The following is a 16,197-nucleotide window of genomic DNA, read 5'->3' as shown; positions in this document are numbered from 1 at the left end:
TGTGTCTGATTCAGACATCCACTTAGTTGTCACGGCGAAGATTGAACGCACAGCTTGTCCTTCACATCTCCCTCTTCTCATATCATAGCAACCAGATGATTGACAGCTCGTCGACCGTCTCCGGGGCGATACCGTAGGCCTGTAATTAGGAGAAGCGAGCGAACACACGAACAGCGGTGCATTTGTTTCCCTGTTTGTCTGCATATGTCTGACATAACGATATGTAGAGAGAGCCAAACATCTCTCCTTCGCATCGTCAAATGAGATAATGAGATGCCCTTATAGGTTATAGTTTAATCTTCGCAATACCCACAGAAAATTGCGAACATATGCTTCTAGAATGCATAAGATTGACACTCAAGTCAACTCAATTTTTCACTAACCCCCGAAGAAAATATTAATGCTCAAAGGTTGCACTTTCACAGCTAAGTAGACATAATATCACTGCATTATAACCAGACATAAGACCACTTTGTGTAGCTCAATCAGCAGAGCATTGCATTAGCAGTGCAAAGGTCATAGGTTAAATACCTAGCCTGATCTTACTGGAATTCGTGAGATATATTTTATGAGCTGCATATGAAATGTATCATACAAAAAAGATTTTTATTAGAAAGAAAGAAATAATTATAACCAGTGTGCGAATTACCCTTCAATACTCGGGGGGGGGGGGGGGTGTCTTCGTTCGCTCTCATTTTATTCTCATTGCTGTCCAGTGAAACCATCAAGATGTTAACCCCTAAAATTACAATCAACACAACAGGTTCAACTTGTGTCCTTTTTAGGCTTTTTTTATGGTGCATTCACACCAACCGCGTTAAAGGCTGCAAAAACGCGCTATTCGCACGTAGTTGGACGCTTGAACATTTTACTGTGGGTTCACACCAGATGCGAGTTCAACAATTTGCGCGAGTAGATTACATACAAAATCAATGCAAATACCCGATCAGATATGAGATATGAGCCACACGTTTGCCGCGAAAACATGCGCTATTCGCCTCAAACGCATCTCCGCCCAAGTTGAAAATATTCAACTTGAGCAAAAATTTAGCATGACACAAAGTTAAATCCCGTAGGTAATTTAGAGTGAGTAAGCGTTGCCCTGCATTTGGTGTGTACGTAGCATTAATTTTCTCACTTGAAATTCTAGTCATTTGAGACATTCACATGGAAATTTGCATCATAGGAGGGGCTTATGTGACTCCGCAGAGACTCAGCTCGCTTCCTGTAATGACATCACTACTACAGCAAGGTCCTGATTGGTTAACACCGCACGGAAATCCACCAAATTTCCGATTTTTCAACTCGCGCGCAATACTTAATTCACGCAGAATGGCTAATCGAGTCTTTGAATTGACTTAAAGGTGACATAGAATGATTGAACGGGGTATTTATCCTTGTTCTGTGATGTGACATGTAGACAAAACATTTTTAGTTTGGGTCTGTAATGCCTTAGAAGCTTCCTAAAAACCTCTCTCAATTAGCTCTATTAGGGTGGGGGATTTTAAACAAGTGGTTTTGCACCTATTTGGCCCCCTATACTGGCTTAACTTGCAATCTCATTACTGATTGGCTGACTTTGTTGCCACTCAAAAAATGTAGCCAATTTCTTTAAAGTGGAGGGGCAGTTAGATGCCTGTGATGTCATAAGCATCAGTTTTTCAGATTGGGCCATTTTCTGGCTGACATTTCTAAAAGAGGAATTTCTATGAGACTGAGATGTTTAGAATGTCTAGCACTTTTTGTATGTTTGTGAATGCAGTTAGACTACCATTATTCAGCAAAGACAAGGTAAAAATGTTTTTTCATTCTCTGTCCCCTTTAACGTGTAAATCACTCAGGCTTGCCGCCTCTACCGCCTAGTGAACCCTGCATTAGCCTATTTCAGAAATGCTAAGATGTTAAAGATTCACTGTGTAGATTTTTAGCAGCATCTAGAGGTGGGATTGTGAATCGCAGCCAACGGCTCAGTCCACAGCTAACCCATCCCTTTCGAACGAATAGAGAAGCTACGGTTGCAACCACAGGACAAACATGTCAACATATTGATGAAACATGCTTTATATAGTATGTATATTATATTGAATTTCTGTCAAGAGATCTTTTTTAAAAGTTACACAATGCACCTATTATTCGTGCACATTTTTATTTCCTATGGAAATATGGAGTCTTATTTTACATTATGCAATGTGAACACTCCTGAAATAAATCACCTGCTATCATATAAAAGCACCTAGCAGGCAAGTTTGTTTGTTAAAAAGTGAGACTGAGCTTAAAGTGCTATCGCAATTCTGGATGTTTCATCTTTTACTGGCACTCTGTAGTTTTTTGTGTGATTTAATGGAAAAGAGAGATGTTTTTGTTGCTTAGCGCTGTATCTTCTGAATAAGGAGAGAAGATGGTTTCAGAGGCAGCGGATGAGTCGTGCTATAGCCTCTGCCCACTCACTGCTGAACACGAGAGAGAGAGAGAGAATAATCCATCGAACGATAGAAAGAGGGATATTAAAGCAGTGAATGGCCGTGTAATCTTTCCACGAACAAGTTTTCCATAAGCAGCTGACAAAAAATCAATATGTCAAGGGCGAATCGACCCCCAGGTTTCATTTAAAAAGAAAATCAGGGCATGTCGCTGCTTAGTTGTTTGTGTTCGGAGCTAACACTTAATATGCTGCATCAGAGGTTATTCCCAGTTCACTGAATCGTGAATCAATACTAAACAAGAATGAATGAATGGATGAACGAATCACTTGCTCACTGTCTATGTCTCAGTAGGTCCTTTATGTATTAAATAAGAAGAGGAGCTTTTTCATCGCAGTCCTGTAATCGAAACAGCCTTTGTTGTGTTTCCTCTCAATTAAAACCTTTTATCTAAGCTCAAAAAGCTTTTTTTCAGCTATGACTGCTCCTTATCCATGAGGATCAAAACTTTTCACGAACAAAGAGAGTCAATTATAGAAAAGTGAGAGAGAGTGGGAAAACAAATGTATTATCTGTCTTTCTCTGCTTGCTGATGTCTATTATCTGTGTGTGTGTGCACGTGCGCGAGTCGTGCTTGACATCTTGTTATTGTCCGCTCACTTGCGTCATTGCCCGGCCTGTTATCATGTGCCAGTTGGGCTCGCAGATCAGAATTCACTTAAAATGCAACACTGATGTGTACACACACAGTCACCGACAGCGTTACCATGACAAGCAGGGAGCGAGAGATGTTAACTGCGGGGATGGAGGGGGGAAGAGAAACAAAAGCAAAAAAATATTGGCAGTTTATATGACAGAGATGAAAAAGTGCAGACGTGCGAACCATACGCTATTGTGAAGCAGATGTGAGTCTGAACAGTTTATAAATCAAAAAGCACGTAAAATCACAAAAATGTGCAAAATGAAATACAAAATGTATGGCACAAACAAGATATAAAACATGTGATTTTTGTTGCATAAAACATTGCAGTGTTTATTGCACATCTTACAGGCTTATGGTAATGTGCAGCTGTATTAGTATTATCTATATATCCATATAGGCCTTAAATTCACTTCCTAAACAAACCCTGAAGCAGCGTGAGACGGACCGCTTCAGAACCGTCTCTATGCACATATATTTAAAACTGCAATTTTAAAAATTCAATGATATATTATGTGTCCCTCCTACCGCCTGCATTCCCTCCAGACACAGTTTTTATGTTCACAGAGAGAACTAGCACAAATTTTTTATAAATTTGATACATTTTTGGTCATTTAGCAATGTCTTTTCATGCTACGTAACATGTCGAATATGCAACAGAGCAGTGTTCTTCAACCCTGGTCCTCGAGGACCCCCTTCCAGAATGTTTTAGATGTTTCCTTAATTAACACCTGATTTAACTCATTAGCTTGTTAGGGAGACATTCTGGAAGGAGGCTGATGAGTTGGTTCAGGTGTTTTAATTAAGGAGACATCTAAAACTTTCTGGAATGGGGGGTCCTCAAAGACCAGGGTTGAAGAGCACTGCAATAGATGGTATGCATTGACGTCACTTTTCCACATGACCACGCCAAAGCACGCCCTGTCGAGTGGCAAACGTTCAACAAAATGGCTGGTTTTCATAGCGGCTGCTGCGAAAATGCCAGTAAAACTGACTATTATCAGCTTTAATTGAATTTAGTTGGACTTGATAGCAGAGGTGGACAATACTTAGTTACATTAGTTACATTTTCCAAGCATCTGTGCTTTATTAGGATGTTTGTATTGGGAAAAACATTACTTCACTACATTCTAAAGCATATAATCATACTGTGTATTCTTTAATATTACATATTAAAATGTATTTAATACCTAATTACATTAAAATTGTGTACTTTTACTTGAGTAAAAGTATGTTAATGTACTGAAATCTTAAATGTAAAACAAACATGTGTATTTATGAAATGTGATAGAATAAAAATTAAGACAATATAGGTTGAAATACAAATACTTGAAATTTTATTTTAAGTAGAAAGTAAAACCTCTGCTTGATAGTGACCCTAGCAACTTATCAACCCACCTGTGCCATGCTGAAAAAACAATAAAACCATTACAGAAAATTCGAATGGTTTCCATTAAAATACCAATAAGGAACCATTAGCTTTTACCATTAAAACCACTACACTGTAGTGTGTTTTGGGCCATATTCCATTAGAACCAATAAAATTCCCAATAAAACCAATAGAATTTCTGTGATGGTATCCATTGTTTTTTTTAGCAGGGTGGTCTGTGGAAGTTGGCATGAACGATCTATTTATTTCTCCTTTCGCTGTTTTTTAGCAGTCTGTAAAACAATAGCTTTTGCCACTCAGTGGGCGTAAACGCAGTTCCTCTCGCCGACGGTGACGTCATGTGCATACCCTCTATTATCAGCTTTAATTAAATTTAGTTGGACTTGATAGCAGAGGTGGACAATACTTAGTTACATTAGTTACATTTTCCAAGCATCTGTACTTTATAAGGATGTTTGTATTGGGAAAAACATTACTTCACTACATTCTAAAGCATATAATAATACTGTGTATTCTTTAATATTACATATTAAAATTTATTTAATACCCAATTACATTAAAATCAAGTAAAAGTATATGTTCATGTACTTAAATATTAAATGTAAAACAAAAACTTATTTTAAACGTATTTATGAAATGTAATAGAATAAAAATTATGATAATATGCTTTGGAATGTGTGTTTTCCAAAGAAAAACACGGATAAAATACAAATACTTGAAAAAATTATTTTAAGTAGAAAGTAAAACCTCTGCTTGATAGTGACCCTAGCAACTTATCAACCCACCTGTGCCCTGCTGAAAAAAACAATAAAACCATTATAAACACCACCCTTGATAGCAACTTGTCAACCCACTTGTGGTCTGTGGACGTTGGCATGAATGATCTATTTACTTCTCCTTTCGTTGTCTGTAAAACGATAGCTCCGAATTCTTGTTAATCTGTAATCAGTACAGTCTATCGCACAACAGCTTTTTTCCATTTAGACGCGTTTCACCGTGTTTTCGCTGATTTCACACTGTACTCAAATGCTGCCGCTCTGTCTTTTGCCACTCAGTTGGCGTAACCGCAGTAATTTTTGCAGAATGTGACGTCACGTGACATACCCTCTATAGTTAACATAGAGCTCAGATGCAAAAGCCACTAAACGACACTCCGTCAAAAACAAGATAATGATGATTCATCAAAGTCCTCTAAGTGCAGGGAAGAAGAATTGGATAAACGATGGTGCACGTATGTCAAGGTACATGTCAAGGTAAATGAGGTTTACCGAATATATTAGGATATTTAACAAATTTTTGAGCCATTTACGTTTATTCAGACAGTAAAGAGTGACTGGAGACATTTTTTTTTTAAAGTGGAGATTTTTTCAGGGACTTAAAGGGTTTTGCAGTGAAATCGAATAAAAGTGACTAAAGTGAAATTCGTGAAAATATGGCATTTTAGTTACTGACTAATACCATTTTCGTTGCCATCAAAGCTGAACTTACACTTAAGAGCCTGATAAAATACTAAACATGTCGCACTTCGAACATGTCAAACATAGCTCTTCAAATAATAACTTCAAATTATATTATAAAATACCTTGACATTGATTTGTAAATAACAAATAAAATGAATCTTCCCTCTTTTTAAAGATGACAAAAGTAATGGAACAGTTTACTTAAAAATGATTTTATGGACAGGTATTGGCTATTTGTTAAATCATTTCTAGCATGTTAAAGGTCTGGGGTTGATTTTAAGTGTGGCATTTGCATTTGGAAACTGTGGCTGTGAACTAGAGGTTTCCTCGGAAACTTGTACCTGACATGCATTAATATTTTTTTTAAAAGAAAGACCCGACCCGAGACAAACCCGAGAAAATTAGTCCTGAGCCCAACCCAGTGGCATTTTTAAGTGGCCCTGCGTTCCAGTTCGTTTTTTATGACCTTCCCTTGCTAACTTCTCTCAGTCTCGTTCACTCGGATGTACGTCATTGCTTACGTTGTATGAGTGCCCACTACTGCTGAAACACTTGAAGTAGGTTCAAATGGATCGTCCTAAGCCCTTGATCACATGGAAAGTGTGCAAAGAGCGAGTTGCTGAAGTGACGTCACAATCGTGATGCATTGTGGGATATGGAGCTGCCTGAAGTGTACATATGAAGTAGACTCGCTCCCTCGGTCAAAATCTGTCCATACAAACTTCCCTCGTCCACTTGACAAAGTGGAACGCACTTCAAAATGGCGACAGGGATTCCCCCGAGGGGAAGTGTCTAGGGAAGTTCGCGAGTGCGTGTCTAAAACTGGAGTGGAACGCACCCATGGACTCTCTGAAGGCGACCTTTGAATGCGGTCTCCTTTCACAGGAATTTGGAGGATACATGAGGTATATCCTTTGCTGCTGCAGATAGCCCAAAATTCTTTGCGTTGACGTCAACAACCATTTATTTGAAAAAATGTGGTGTTTAAATGTAAGTAGTTTCAAGCTTGCTTTTGTTTTGTTTTTAAGTTGTATTTGCCTCAACTCCTCAAGCATTACCCCAAATAAAACAAGCAAACACTTTTTTGTGTGAAATTTCTTTCCAAATTTATCAAAAAACAACATGATACTGCAACGTGATACTTCCTGTTTTTGTTCCTGCCCGTGTATGAAGAACGTCTCGTTTAATTATGGTTAAGGACTTTCTGTAGACCACATCCTTCAGAGGAAGAGTCCTCGTGAGGATACAACCTTCGAAATGAAATGAGACACAGCTTATGTTGTGAGTGCTCTTGCCAAACAGAGGGGGGTTTCACCAAAAACAATTGAATTTTAAATTACCTGAGACCCGAGGCTGCTAATATTAAACCTGACCCCTGTCCGAGACACACATGAAACTTTTAGACTGAACTGCTCGGGTCGGACCACAGGTTTTCAGATCTGAGTGGACCCGTGAAAACCTCTACTGTGAACCCAAATCATGCGGTTAAGGGACATCTCCATGCAAGTAATACAGACCATATTTAGGTTTCAAAAGCACAACAAATCCACCAGAAAGGGTAGCAGGAACATAACGAGTGGCCAGATCAATAATTCTGAGCTTTATCACACTCCTACTTGAGCGATATTGCTTAAGTATAACCGGTGTAGATCATCAATCATAACATGATTTTTTTCATTCAAAAAGTAAGATACTGAGAATAATCAGTGAAATTCTTTTGTCTTTGCTTAAATATGAATAAATGTTACTACAATAACTCAAGCTACAGAATCATCTGAATGTTTTGTTTATTTTATTTGCAAAATTAAGCATGAGAACATAGTCGCACTGGAAGACATCTATGAAAGCTCCAATCATCTCTACCTTATAATGCAGCTGTGAGTATGATTAAAAATACACATAACATACTCATGTCTCAGTCTAATATTCTGTTTTTCTGTGCGTTTCTGTGTGCACGTTTCAGCAAGCTAATAAGTATCATGTTTATTTGTATTGTGCTTTGTGGGGACATTCCATAGACGTAATGCATTTTATACCATACAAACTGTATATTTTATTCCCTTACCTACCCCATTCCCTAACCCCAACCATCACAGAAACCCTTCTTATACTTCACATTTTCAAGAAACATCATTTTGTTTGATTTATAAGCCTGTTTCCTCATGGGGACATCAAAATGTCCCCACAAGGTCACAAAAATACTGTTATTCCAATCTTGTCCCCACAACATGATAATTACCAGGTACACACACACACACACACACACACACACACACAAACACACACACAGAAGAAGAAGAAGTTCAATTAAGTCTCATTAACAAATGAGAGTTGTCAGTGCTGAAGGTTGTTTTCACAGCATAGGGCATGTAATAGCGGGTTATTGTTTATGAATGAAAGCAATCACAATCTTAATTTGTCATGTATGTAAACAAACCACTACTCTCACCCTGTGCTCTTTTTGAACAGAAACAATAAGTGAAAATCTCTACAAAACAATGTTTACATCATTATTTTGTTTTTAATCAGAACGTAAATAATTATTAAGCTGTTTTGGTTAACATACAGTTGTTAATGGCTGTGAATCTCCGCAGCTGACATGTAACAAAGCTGACATACGAGGGTTTTTAAACAGATGAGAAGTCAGTGGTCAAGTATTCAAACAGAATAGAATAATATCACAGACACAGATACATCCTGATTGATGATAGCTAAAAGAAACACTGATACGTCACAAGCTGTAAACACAAAGCGATTGCTATCACGGGTGCACGGGTGAATTGTTTGTTCATAAATCTCTGATGGGTCTCGATACAGGGGTGCTCTGCGTAACGGCTCCATCTTTAGTATGCCCCAAACGGGTATTCCATTATTTTCCCTTTAAATAATAAAGGACGATTTAGGAGATCTCTCTTATACGGTGACCACGGTCAAGCTTTATAAAAGTTATCCATGTCACTACATGCAGTATGTACAACAATTTTCATCTTAACACAACTAAACTAGCTTATCAAGGTTTTCAGGATTACTTGAAAATGTCAGCTAGAAGTGTTTGAATGGCCCTGCAATACTATACCTTAAACATAACATCATTATATAACCCTCAGACATGCACAGACATTGCAGCACCTAAAACTGTCTTTTTTATTTACCAGATGAAATACCAGATGACAGTTTGACCTCTTGCACAAGTACTGTATCATTGCTTCTGTGATCTTTAAACAAATGTTCCCTCAGTTGAGTTCTATGTTTCTGTGTGGTGTAACCTTACCGACACATGAAAGCATAGATATAAGACGGCTTGTGAAATAATAAATAATTCCAGTCATTCTGATGGGTAGCAGAAGTCCATGTCAGTCTAGCAGTCCAACTGCACACAAACACCTTCAAATTTAATGTAAAACATTGTGTTTTTAATGCAAAGAAGGTTTTGATACAATTTAAACAGATGAGACTTCTAAACCTGAATGAATTTTGTGTTCAGAGGCTGTTAAAAGTGTATCTGTGGAAAACAGACTGCTCTGACGCCAAGCTGACACTATAATTCAATTTAGTTTCTTGTAATGGTGAACATTCTAGCTGTGGTTGTTATATTCCGGATCTAATAGATCAAAGCAGAGAAGAGGAGACTGAGAGTGAATGAGTGAGCGGAGAGAAGGCTGGTGGAGATGGGGTGGGAGGAGAGACGGCTGGAGGATAGGGTATAAGAGGAGAGAAGGGTGGAGGAGAGGAGATAAGAGAAGGGTGGAGAATAGTGGATGGAAGGAGAGCAGAAAATGCTGGAGGAGAGTGGATGAGGTTAGAGGAGAAACGGTTGTAGAAGAGAGGATAAGAGGAGAGAGGAGAGAAGCCTGTAGGAGAGGGGATAAGAGGAAAGCAGCAGGGGCTGGAGGAGAGTGGATTAGGGGAGAGGAGAGAAGGCTGAATGAGAGGGGATGAGGGGAGAGGAGAGAAGGCTGGAGGAGGAGAAAAGGTTGTAGAAAAGAGGATAAGAAGAGAGAAGGCTGGAGGAGAGAAGGGGATAAGGGGGAAAGGAGAGAAGGCTGAAGGAGAGTGGCTAAGGGAGAAGTGAGGAGAGAAGGGTGGAGGAGATGCAATAAGAGGAGAGCAAAAAAGGCTGGAGGAGAGTGGATTAGGGAAGAGTAGAGAATGCAAAATGAGATGGAATGAGAGCAGAAAAAATGGAGGAGAGAAGATGAGGTTAGAGAAGAGAAGACTGGAGGAGGAGAGAAGGTTGTAGAATAGAGAATAAGAGCAGATAAGGCTGGATGAGAGAAGAGAGAAGAAGATGGGTGAAATGAGAGAAGGCTGAAGGAAAGTGTATGAGTGGAGATGGCTGGAGGAGAGGGAATAAGAGGAAAGAAAGCTGGAGGAAAGGGTTTGAGAGAAGGGTGGGGGAGAGGGGATGAGAGGACAAAAGAAAGGCTGAAGGAGGAAATAAGGTTGTAGAAGAGAGGATAAGAGAAAAGAAGGCTGGAGGAGAGTGGATGAGGGAAGAGAAGGCTAAATAAGAGGGGATGAGAGGAGAGCAGAAAGGCTGGAGGAGGGTGGATGAGGGCAAAGGAGAGAATGTTAAATGAGAGGGGATGAGAAGAAAACAGAAAAAGCTGTAGGAGAGGGGATGAGGTTAGAAGAGAGAATGCTGGAGGATAGAGAGAAGGAAATAGGGGAAATGAGAGAAGGTTGAAAGAGATTGGATTAGGAGAGATAGCTGGAGGAGAGTGGATAAGAGAAGAGAATGCTGGTGGAGAGAGGATGAGAGGAAAGCAGAAAGGCTGGAGGAGAGTGGATGAGGTTAGAGGAGAGAAGGCAGAAGGAGAGGGGATGAGAGGAGAGCAGAAATGGCTGTAGGAGAGGGGATGAGGGCAGAGGAGAGAATGTTGAATGAGAGGGGATGATGTTAGAGGAGAGAAGGCTGGAGGGGGAAAGAAGGTTGTAGAAGGGAGGATAAGAGGAGAGAAGGCTGGAAGAGAGAAGAGAGAAGGTTGGAGATGGGATGAGAGGAGAGAAGATGGGATAAGAGGAAAAAAGGGTCAAGGAGATGGAATGAGGGGAGAGGAGATGGGATAAAATGAGAGAAGGGTGGAGGAGAGGGGATAAGAGAAGGCTGGAGGAGAGGGGGATGAGTGGAGAGGTGATAGAATAAGATGAAAGAAGGGTGGAGGATAGGGGATGAGAAAAGGGTGGAGGAGAGGGGGATGAGTGGAGAGGTGATGGAATAAGATGAGAGAAGGGTGGAGGAGAGGGGATGAGAGAAGGGTGGAGGAGAGGGAATTAGGGAAGAGGATATGGTATAAGAGAAGAGAATGGTGGAGGAGAGGGGATGAGGGGAGAGGAGAAGGAATAAGATGAGAGAAGGATGGAGGAAAGGGGATGAAAGAAGGATGGAGGAGAGGGAGTTAGGGGACAGGAGATGGTATAAGAGGAGAGAAGGGTGGAGGAGAGGGAATGAGGGGAGAGGTGATGGAATAAGATAAAAGAAGGATGGAGGGAAGGGGATGTGAGAAGGGTGGAGGAGAGGGAATTAGGGGACAGGAGATGGTGTAAGAGGAGAGAAAAGTGGAGGAGAGGGGGATGAGTGGAGAGGTGATGGAATAAGATGAGATAAGGGTGGAGGAGAGGGGATGAGAGAAGGGTGGAGGAGAGGGAATTATGGGAGAGGAGATGGTATAAGAGGAGAGAAGGGTGGAGGAGATGGGATGAGAGAAGGGTGGAGGAGAGGGAATTATGGGAGAGGAGATGGTATAAAAGGAGAGAAGGGTGGAGGAGATGGGATGAGAGAAGGGTGGAGGAGAGGGAATTATGGGAGAGGAGATGGTATAAGAGGAAAGAAGGGTGGAGGAGATGGGATGAGAGGAGAGGTGATGGAATAAGATAAGAGAAGGGTGGAGGAGAGGGGATGAGAGAAGTGTAGAGGAGAGGGAATTAGGGGAGAGAGATGGGATAAGAGGAGAGAAGGGTGGAGGAGAGGGGATGAGAGAAGGGTGGAGGAGAGAGAATTATGGGAGAGGAGATGGTATAAGAGGAGAGAAGGATGAAGGAGAGGGGATGAGAGAAGGGTAGAGGACAGGGAATAAGGGGACGGAGATGGGATAAGAGGAGAGAAGGGTGGAGGAAAGGGATGAGAGAAGGGTGGAGGAGAGAGATTAGGGGACATGGAATGGTATAAGAGGAGAGAAGGGTGGAGGAGAGGGGATGAGGGGTGATGTGATTGAATAAGATGAGAGAAGGATGGAGGAGAAAGGATGAAAGAATGGTGGAGGAGAGAGGATGAGGGGAGAGGTGAAGGAATAAGATGAGAGAAGGGTGGAGGAAAGGGGATGAGAGAAGGGTGGAGGAGAGGGAATGAGAGAAGGGTGGAGGAGAGGGAATTAGGGGAGAGGAGATGGTATAAGAGGAGAGAAGGGTGAAGGAGAGGGGATGAGAGAATGGTAGAGGAGAGGGAATAAGGGGACGGAGATGGGATAAGAGGAGAGAAGGGTGGAGGAGAGGGGATGAGAGAAGGGTGGAGGAGAGAGATTAGGGGACATGAGATGGTATAAGAGGAGAGAAGGGTGGAGGAGAGGGGATGAGTGGAGAGGTGATTGAATAAGATGAGAGAAGGATGGAGGAGAAGGGATGAATGAATGGTGGAGGAGAGAGGATGAAGGGAGAGGTGAAGGAATAAGATGAGAGAAGGGTGGAGGAAAGGGAATGAGAGAAGGGTGGAGGAGAGGGGATGAGGGGAGAGGTGATGGAATAAGATGAGAGAAGGGTGGAGGAGAGGGGATGAGGGGAGAGTTGATAGGATAAGAGGAGAGGGGATGAGAGAACCGTGGAGGAGAGGGAATTAGGGGAGGAAGATGGGATAAGAGGAGAGAAGGGTGGAGGAGAGGGGATGGGGAAAAAAGAGAAAGCTGAAGGAAAGGGCATGAGCGGAATGGGGATGAGAGAAGACGGATTGAGGAAAGAGATGAGATGACATGGGCGGAAGAGATAGAGAAAACAAACATTTGTTTTCTGTTCTCATTTTCTCCCTCTGGAAACTTCATTACAATTTAAATTTCAGAGTGTTAATTTAAGAGTTGGCCTGAAGCCTGCCTGTCTTTCCCCTGTTAATGGCTTATACAGGGCTGTGTGTGTTTGTGCATTACAGACAGAAACATGAAGAACATTTTGGCATATGGCTTTGAGATGAATATTTAAACACAACCAATCTGCTTTCTGTATGATAACAGATGCAGTTTAGAAACCCTCTTCAGTCTTTCCTAATTTTGAACTAACCTCTTTTCATTGTCTCAAAAGGAGTTTTACACATTCACACCTATCAAAATCTACATCAGATTTCTTCAAGTGTGTTTAGCATCCCAAAGGATGAAAGACATGAGCAGAAAACAGTATCTTACATCAGTAGGGGGCGCTATTATAACAGCAGTACTGTAGTTTGAATGTAACTCCACGTGAATCAGTCCAACCCTAGACTGAGTGAGTTAAAGTTAATGGTCTCACTACAGAACAGAAGCCATACAGCAGTAACACAACCTACCCAAAGTCACAGTTTGAGGTTGAATTTGCATAAAAATAATTGCCTATTGCAGCCGCATGGTATCTAGATGAGAAATGTAATGGAGTTTTTTGCTGAAGGTTCTTTTGACATCTGTGTGTTTTCTGTAAAAAGATAAAGTCGTTTTGCATTCAACTCAGATCAGTTCTGCAATGTGGGGAGTTTTACTATCAACATGCAGCACCCCCTACAGGGCACCTTTTGAATTGCAGTCCTACATGTGTACAGGGACACATTTGTGATATTTGTTCAAAGATATTCTTAACATATAATAAATATAATGTGACACAGACCCAGCTAAATTCATTTTTTAGTAATTGACTTTTCTATATAAAATCATCTTACATAATGTAAAGTTCATTTGATCTTTAACATAGACTAAGTAAGATCATGTCTAAGATCGAAATCAATATCAGCTTCGATGCTCCCCATCTCATCATTAGATTTTGACACTTAAGCCTGGATTTCATAGCCTGACGTTGCCATACTCAATTCTAGTCAGAATTTGAGTCTGATACCGCTCCATTGAGCTATAATTATGAGGCGTGTCTCAACCGAAAAATGCCTCTGCACTCAATTGGATAGACCTACGACCAATCAGAGCAACCGAGTGTGTAACGTATGTTGAAATTACGTCTTTGCAGCCTGACCGAACTGGTAGTTATTTGCTACAATGACACTAACATTGTGATTATACCGAGTTAGCGAATGTACATCAACACCTATTATGTTTACAACATTTCGTTTATATCACAACATGAAGTATTTACTAAGTCATAGAGTAAGACTATCTCTTACCATTTGTACGTTAGGTGAACTTCATCCACGGCGATAGCCATTACGTTTGCTTGAAAATATTGGAGCCTAGCATGTCCCTCCACTTATTTAGCAACCACGATTCCGGGCTTCCGAAAAGAAGCTGGCAACGACTGCTAATTATATCCATCTCGTCGTGCATGCTGAGTTGCATCGCCGTGATAACGTTAGCCATTTCAGTTGCGACCAACTTTTGCCGAATAGGACATCAACAAATGCCCTGCTCGCGTTTCTCTGTTCCTCTTTTAAAATCAATGCTCTCTTGATATCTTTTAGAACAGACTCAATGTCAGAATCCACACATCTGAACTCTACAGCGGCAGCCATTCAACACACGCGCTCTTTGGTGACGTGGTTCATTACGTTACTGTTGATTATCTGTCCATCATCGTATAAAGCCCGCCCTGACAATTTGATTGGTTCGACCAGCATTTGTCCTAAAATAGTAGCTCCTCAACGCAGAAACCCCAGACCCATCTTCCCGTTTACAAAATCTTGTGGGCGGGGCTAAGATGGGCTGGCACCCAGGCTATGGATTTCACAGAAAGGGTCACATATATGAATATTGTGTTGCTGACATCATGAACAACACTCTTTCTTTTTAGTGTATCTGGAGGCGAATTGTTTGACCGGATTGTGGAGAAAGGGTTCTACACAGAGAAGGACGCCAGCACGCTTATCAAACAAGTACTAGATGCTGTAAACTACCTCCACAGTATGGGCATCGTGCACAGAGATCTCAAGGTGAAAAAAACACGGCGGATTCATTTTATCTGAGGTTTGATGTGTTTGATGTTAATGTGTGTGTGTTTTTCTACTCAAGCCAGAGAATCTGCTGTATTTCAACCCTCAAGACGGATCAAAGATCATGATCAGTGATTTTGGCCTGTCTAAGATGGAGGGTACAGGTGATGTCATGTCCACAGCCTGTGGAACACCGGGATATGTCGGTAAGAGAGATTCCACAAATAACTTTTAGTGAAACAGAAAGGTTCTTTGGAAGGTAAAGGGTTCTTTAGGGCAGTGGTTCTCAAACTTTTTCAGCGTGCGGCCCCCCTTGTGTACAGTGCATTTCTTCGCGACTTAAACAAAACATATAAAATTATTCAAAGTAGTGCTGTTGGTTAGTAGCCTTATTTTTTTTGTTTAATTACACAGAATTCATGATAAATTAATGTATTTTATAAAATCTAATAAAACTGGGGCCCCCCTGGCACCATCTCACGGCCCCCAGTTTGAGAACCACTGCTTTAGGGAACCATTTACTGTAGCCCAAAATGGTTCTTCTTCTGTGTAGCAGAGCTCAGATTCTTTGGTTTTGGAAAAGTTTCATTATAAAGGTTAAAGTCAATTTTGGTACACTTTTGGTATGTTGGCAAATATAAGTAGGGGAGAGTGTTACAATTAACCCCACGTTACTTTGTTTCCCCTGTCACCCCTACTATTGTAACATTGTAAACATCTCTAAAATTCTGCTATTGTCAGGAGAACCACAGATTTAAGCACATCTCTTTTTTCCTTTTATTTTTAATCTCATTGATGTGTAGATTTAAAATTAAAATCTGTCTATAGATATATATTTGAAATCATTTGTAATGTATTATGCATGTGAATGTGTAGATATTCACTATGAATGTTATGGATAGTGTGTGTGGTGGTAAAGCTCATTTGTATTCAGCCTTTAGCTTATTCTTATCACACGCTGACAGAATTGCTTCACAGTCGCCTGCTTTTCCCCCTCGATTAGAGCGACCACACCACTCGGAGCCAACATGGCCATACGTGAAGCTGCGTGCTGTCTACTCGGAAATAAACAATTCATGGACAGCCACAATTTAAGATAGTCTGGTGTTTATAATAGTCTGGAT

The 16,197-nt window shown here is 40.8% G+C and overlaps 1 protein-coding gene across 1 annotated transcript in view; it reads left to right on the top strand.

Annotated features, from left to right (window-relative positions):
- camk1da (calcium/calmodulin-dependent protein kinase 1Da) overlaps positions 1-16,197 on the top strand; it is a 75,662-nt gene that overhangs the window by 39,989 nt on the left and 19,476 nt on the right. The window contains exons 3-5 of the mRNA XM_055189964.2: positions 7,773-7,847; positions 14,935-15,073; positions 15,153-15,279. Of these exons, the coding sequence (XP_055045939.2) occupies positions 7,773-7,847; positions 14,935-15,073; positions 15,153-15,279 (341 nt within the window). The remainder of the gene's footprint in view (positions 1-7,772; positions 7,848-14,934; positions 15,074-15,152; positions 15,280-16,197) is intronic.

The sequence above is a fragment of the Misgurnus anguillicaudatus genome, chromosome 1, assembly GCF_027580225.2.
Source record: "Misgurnus anguillicaudatus chromosome 1, ASM2758022v2, whole genome shotgun sequence".
NCBI lineage: Eukaryota > Metazoa > Chordata > Actinopteri > Cypriniformes > Cobitidae > Misgurnus > Misgurnus anguillicaudatus.
This window is presented reverse-complemented; position numbering and strand designations above follow the sequence as displayed.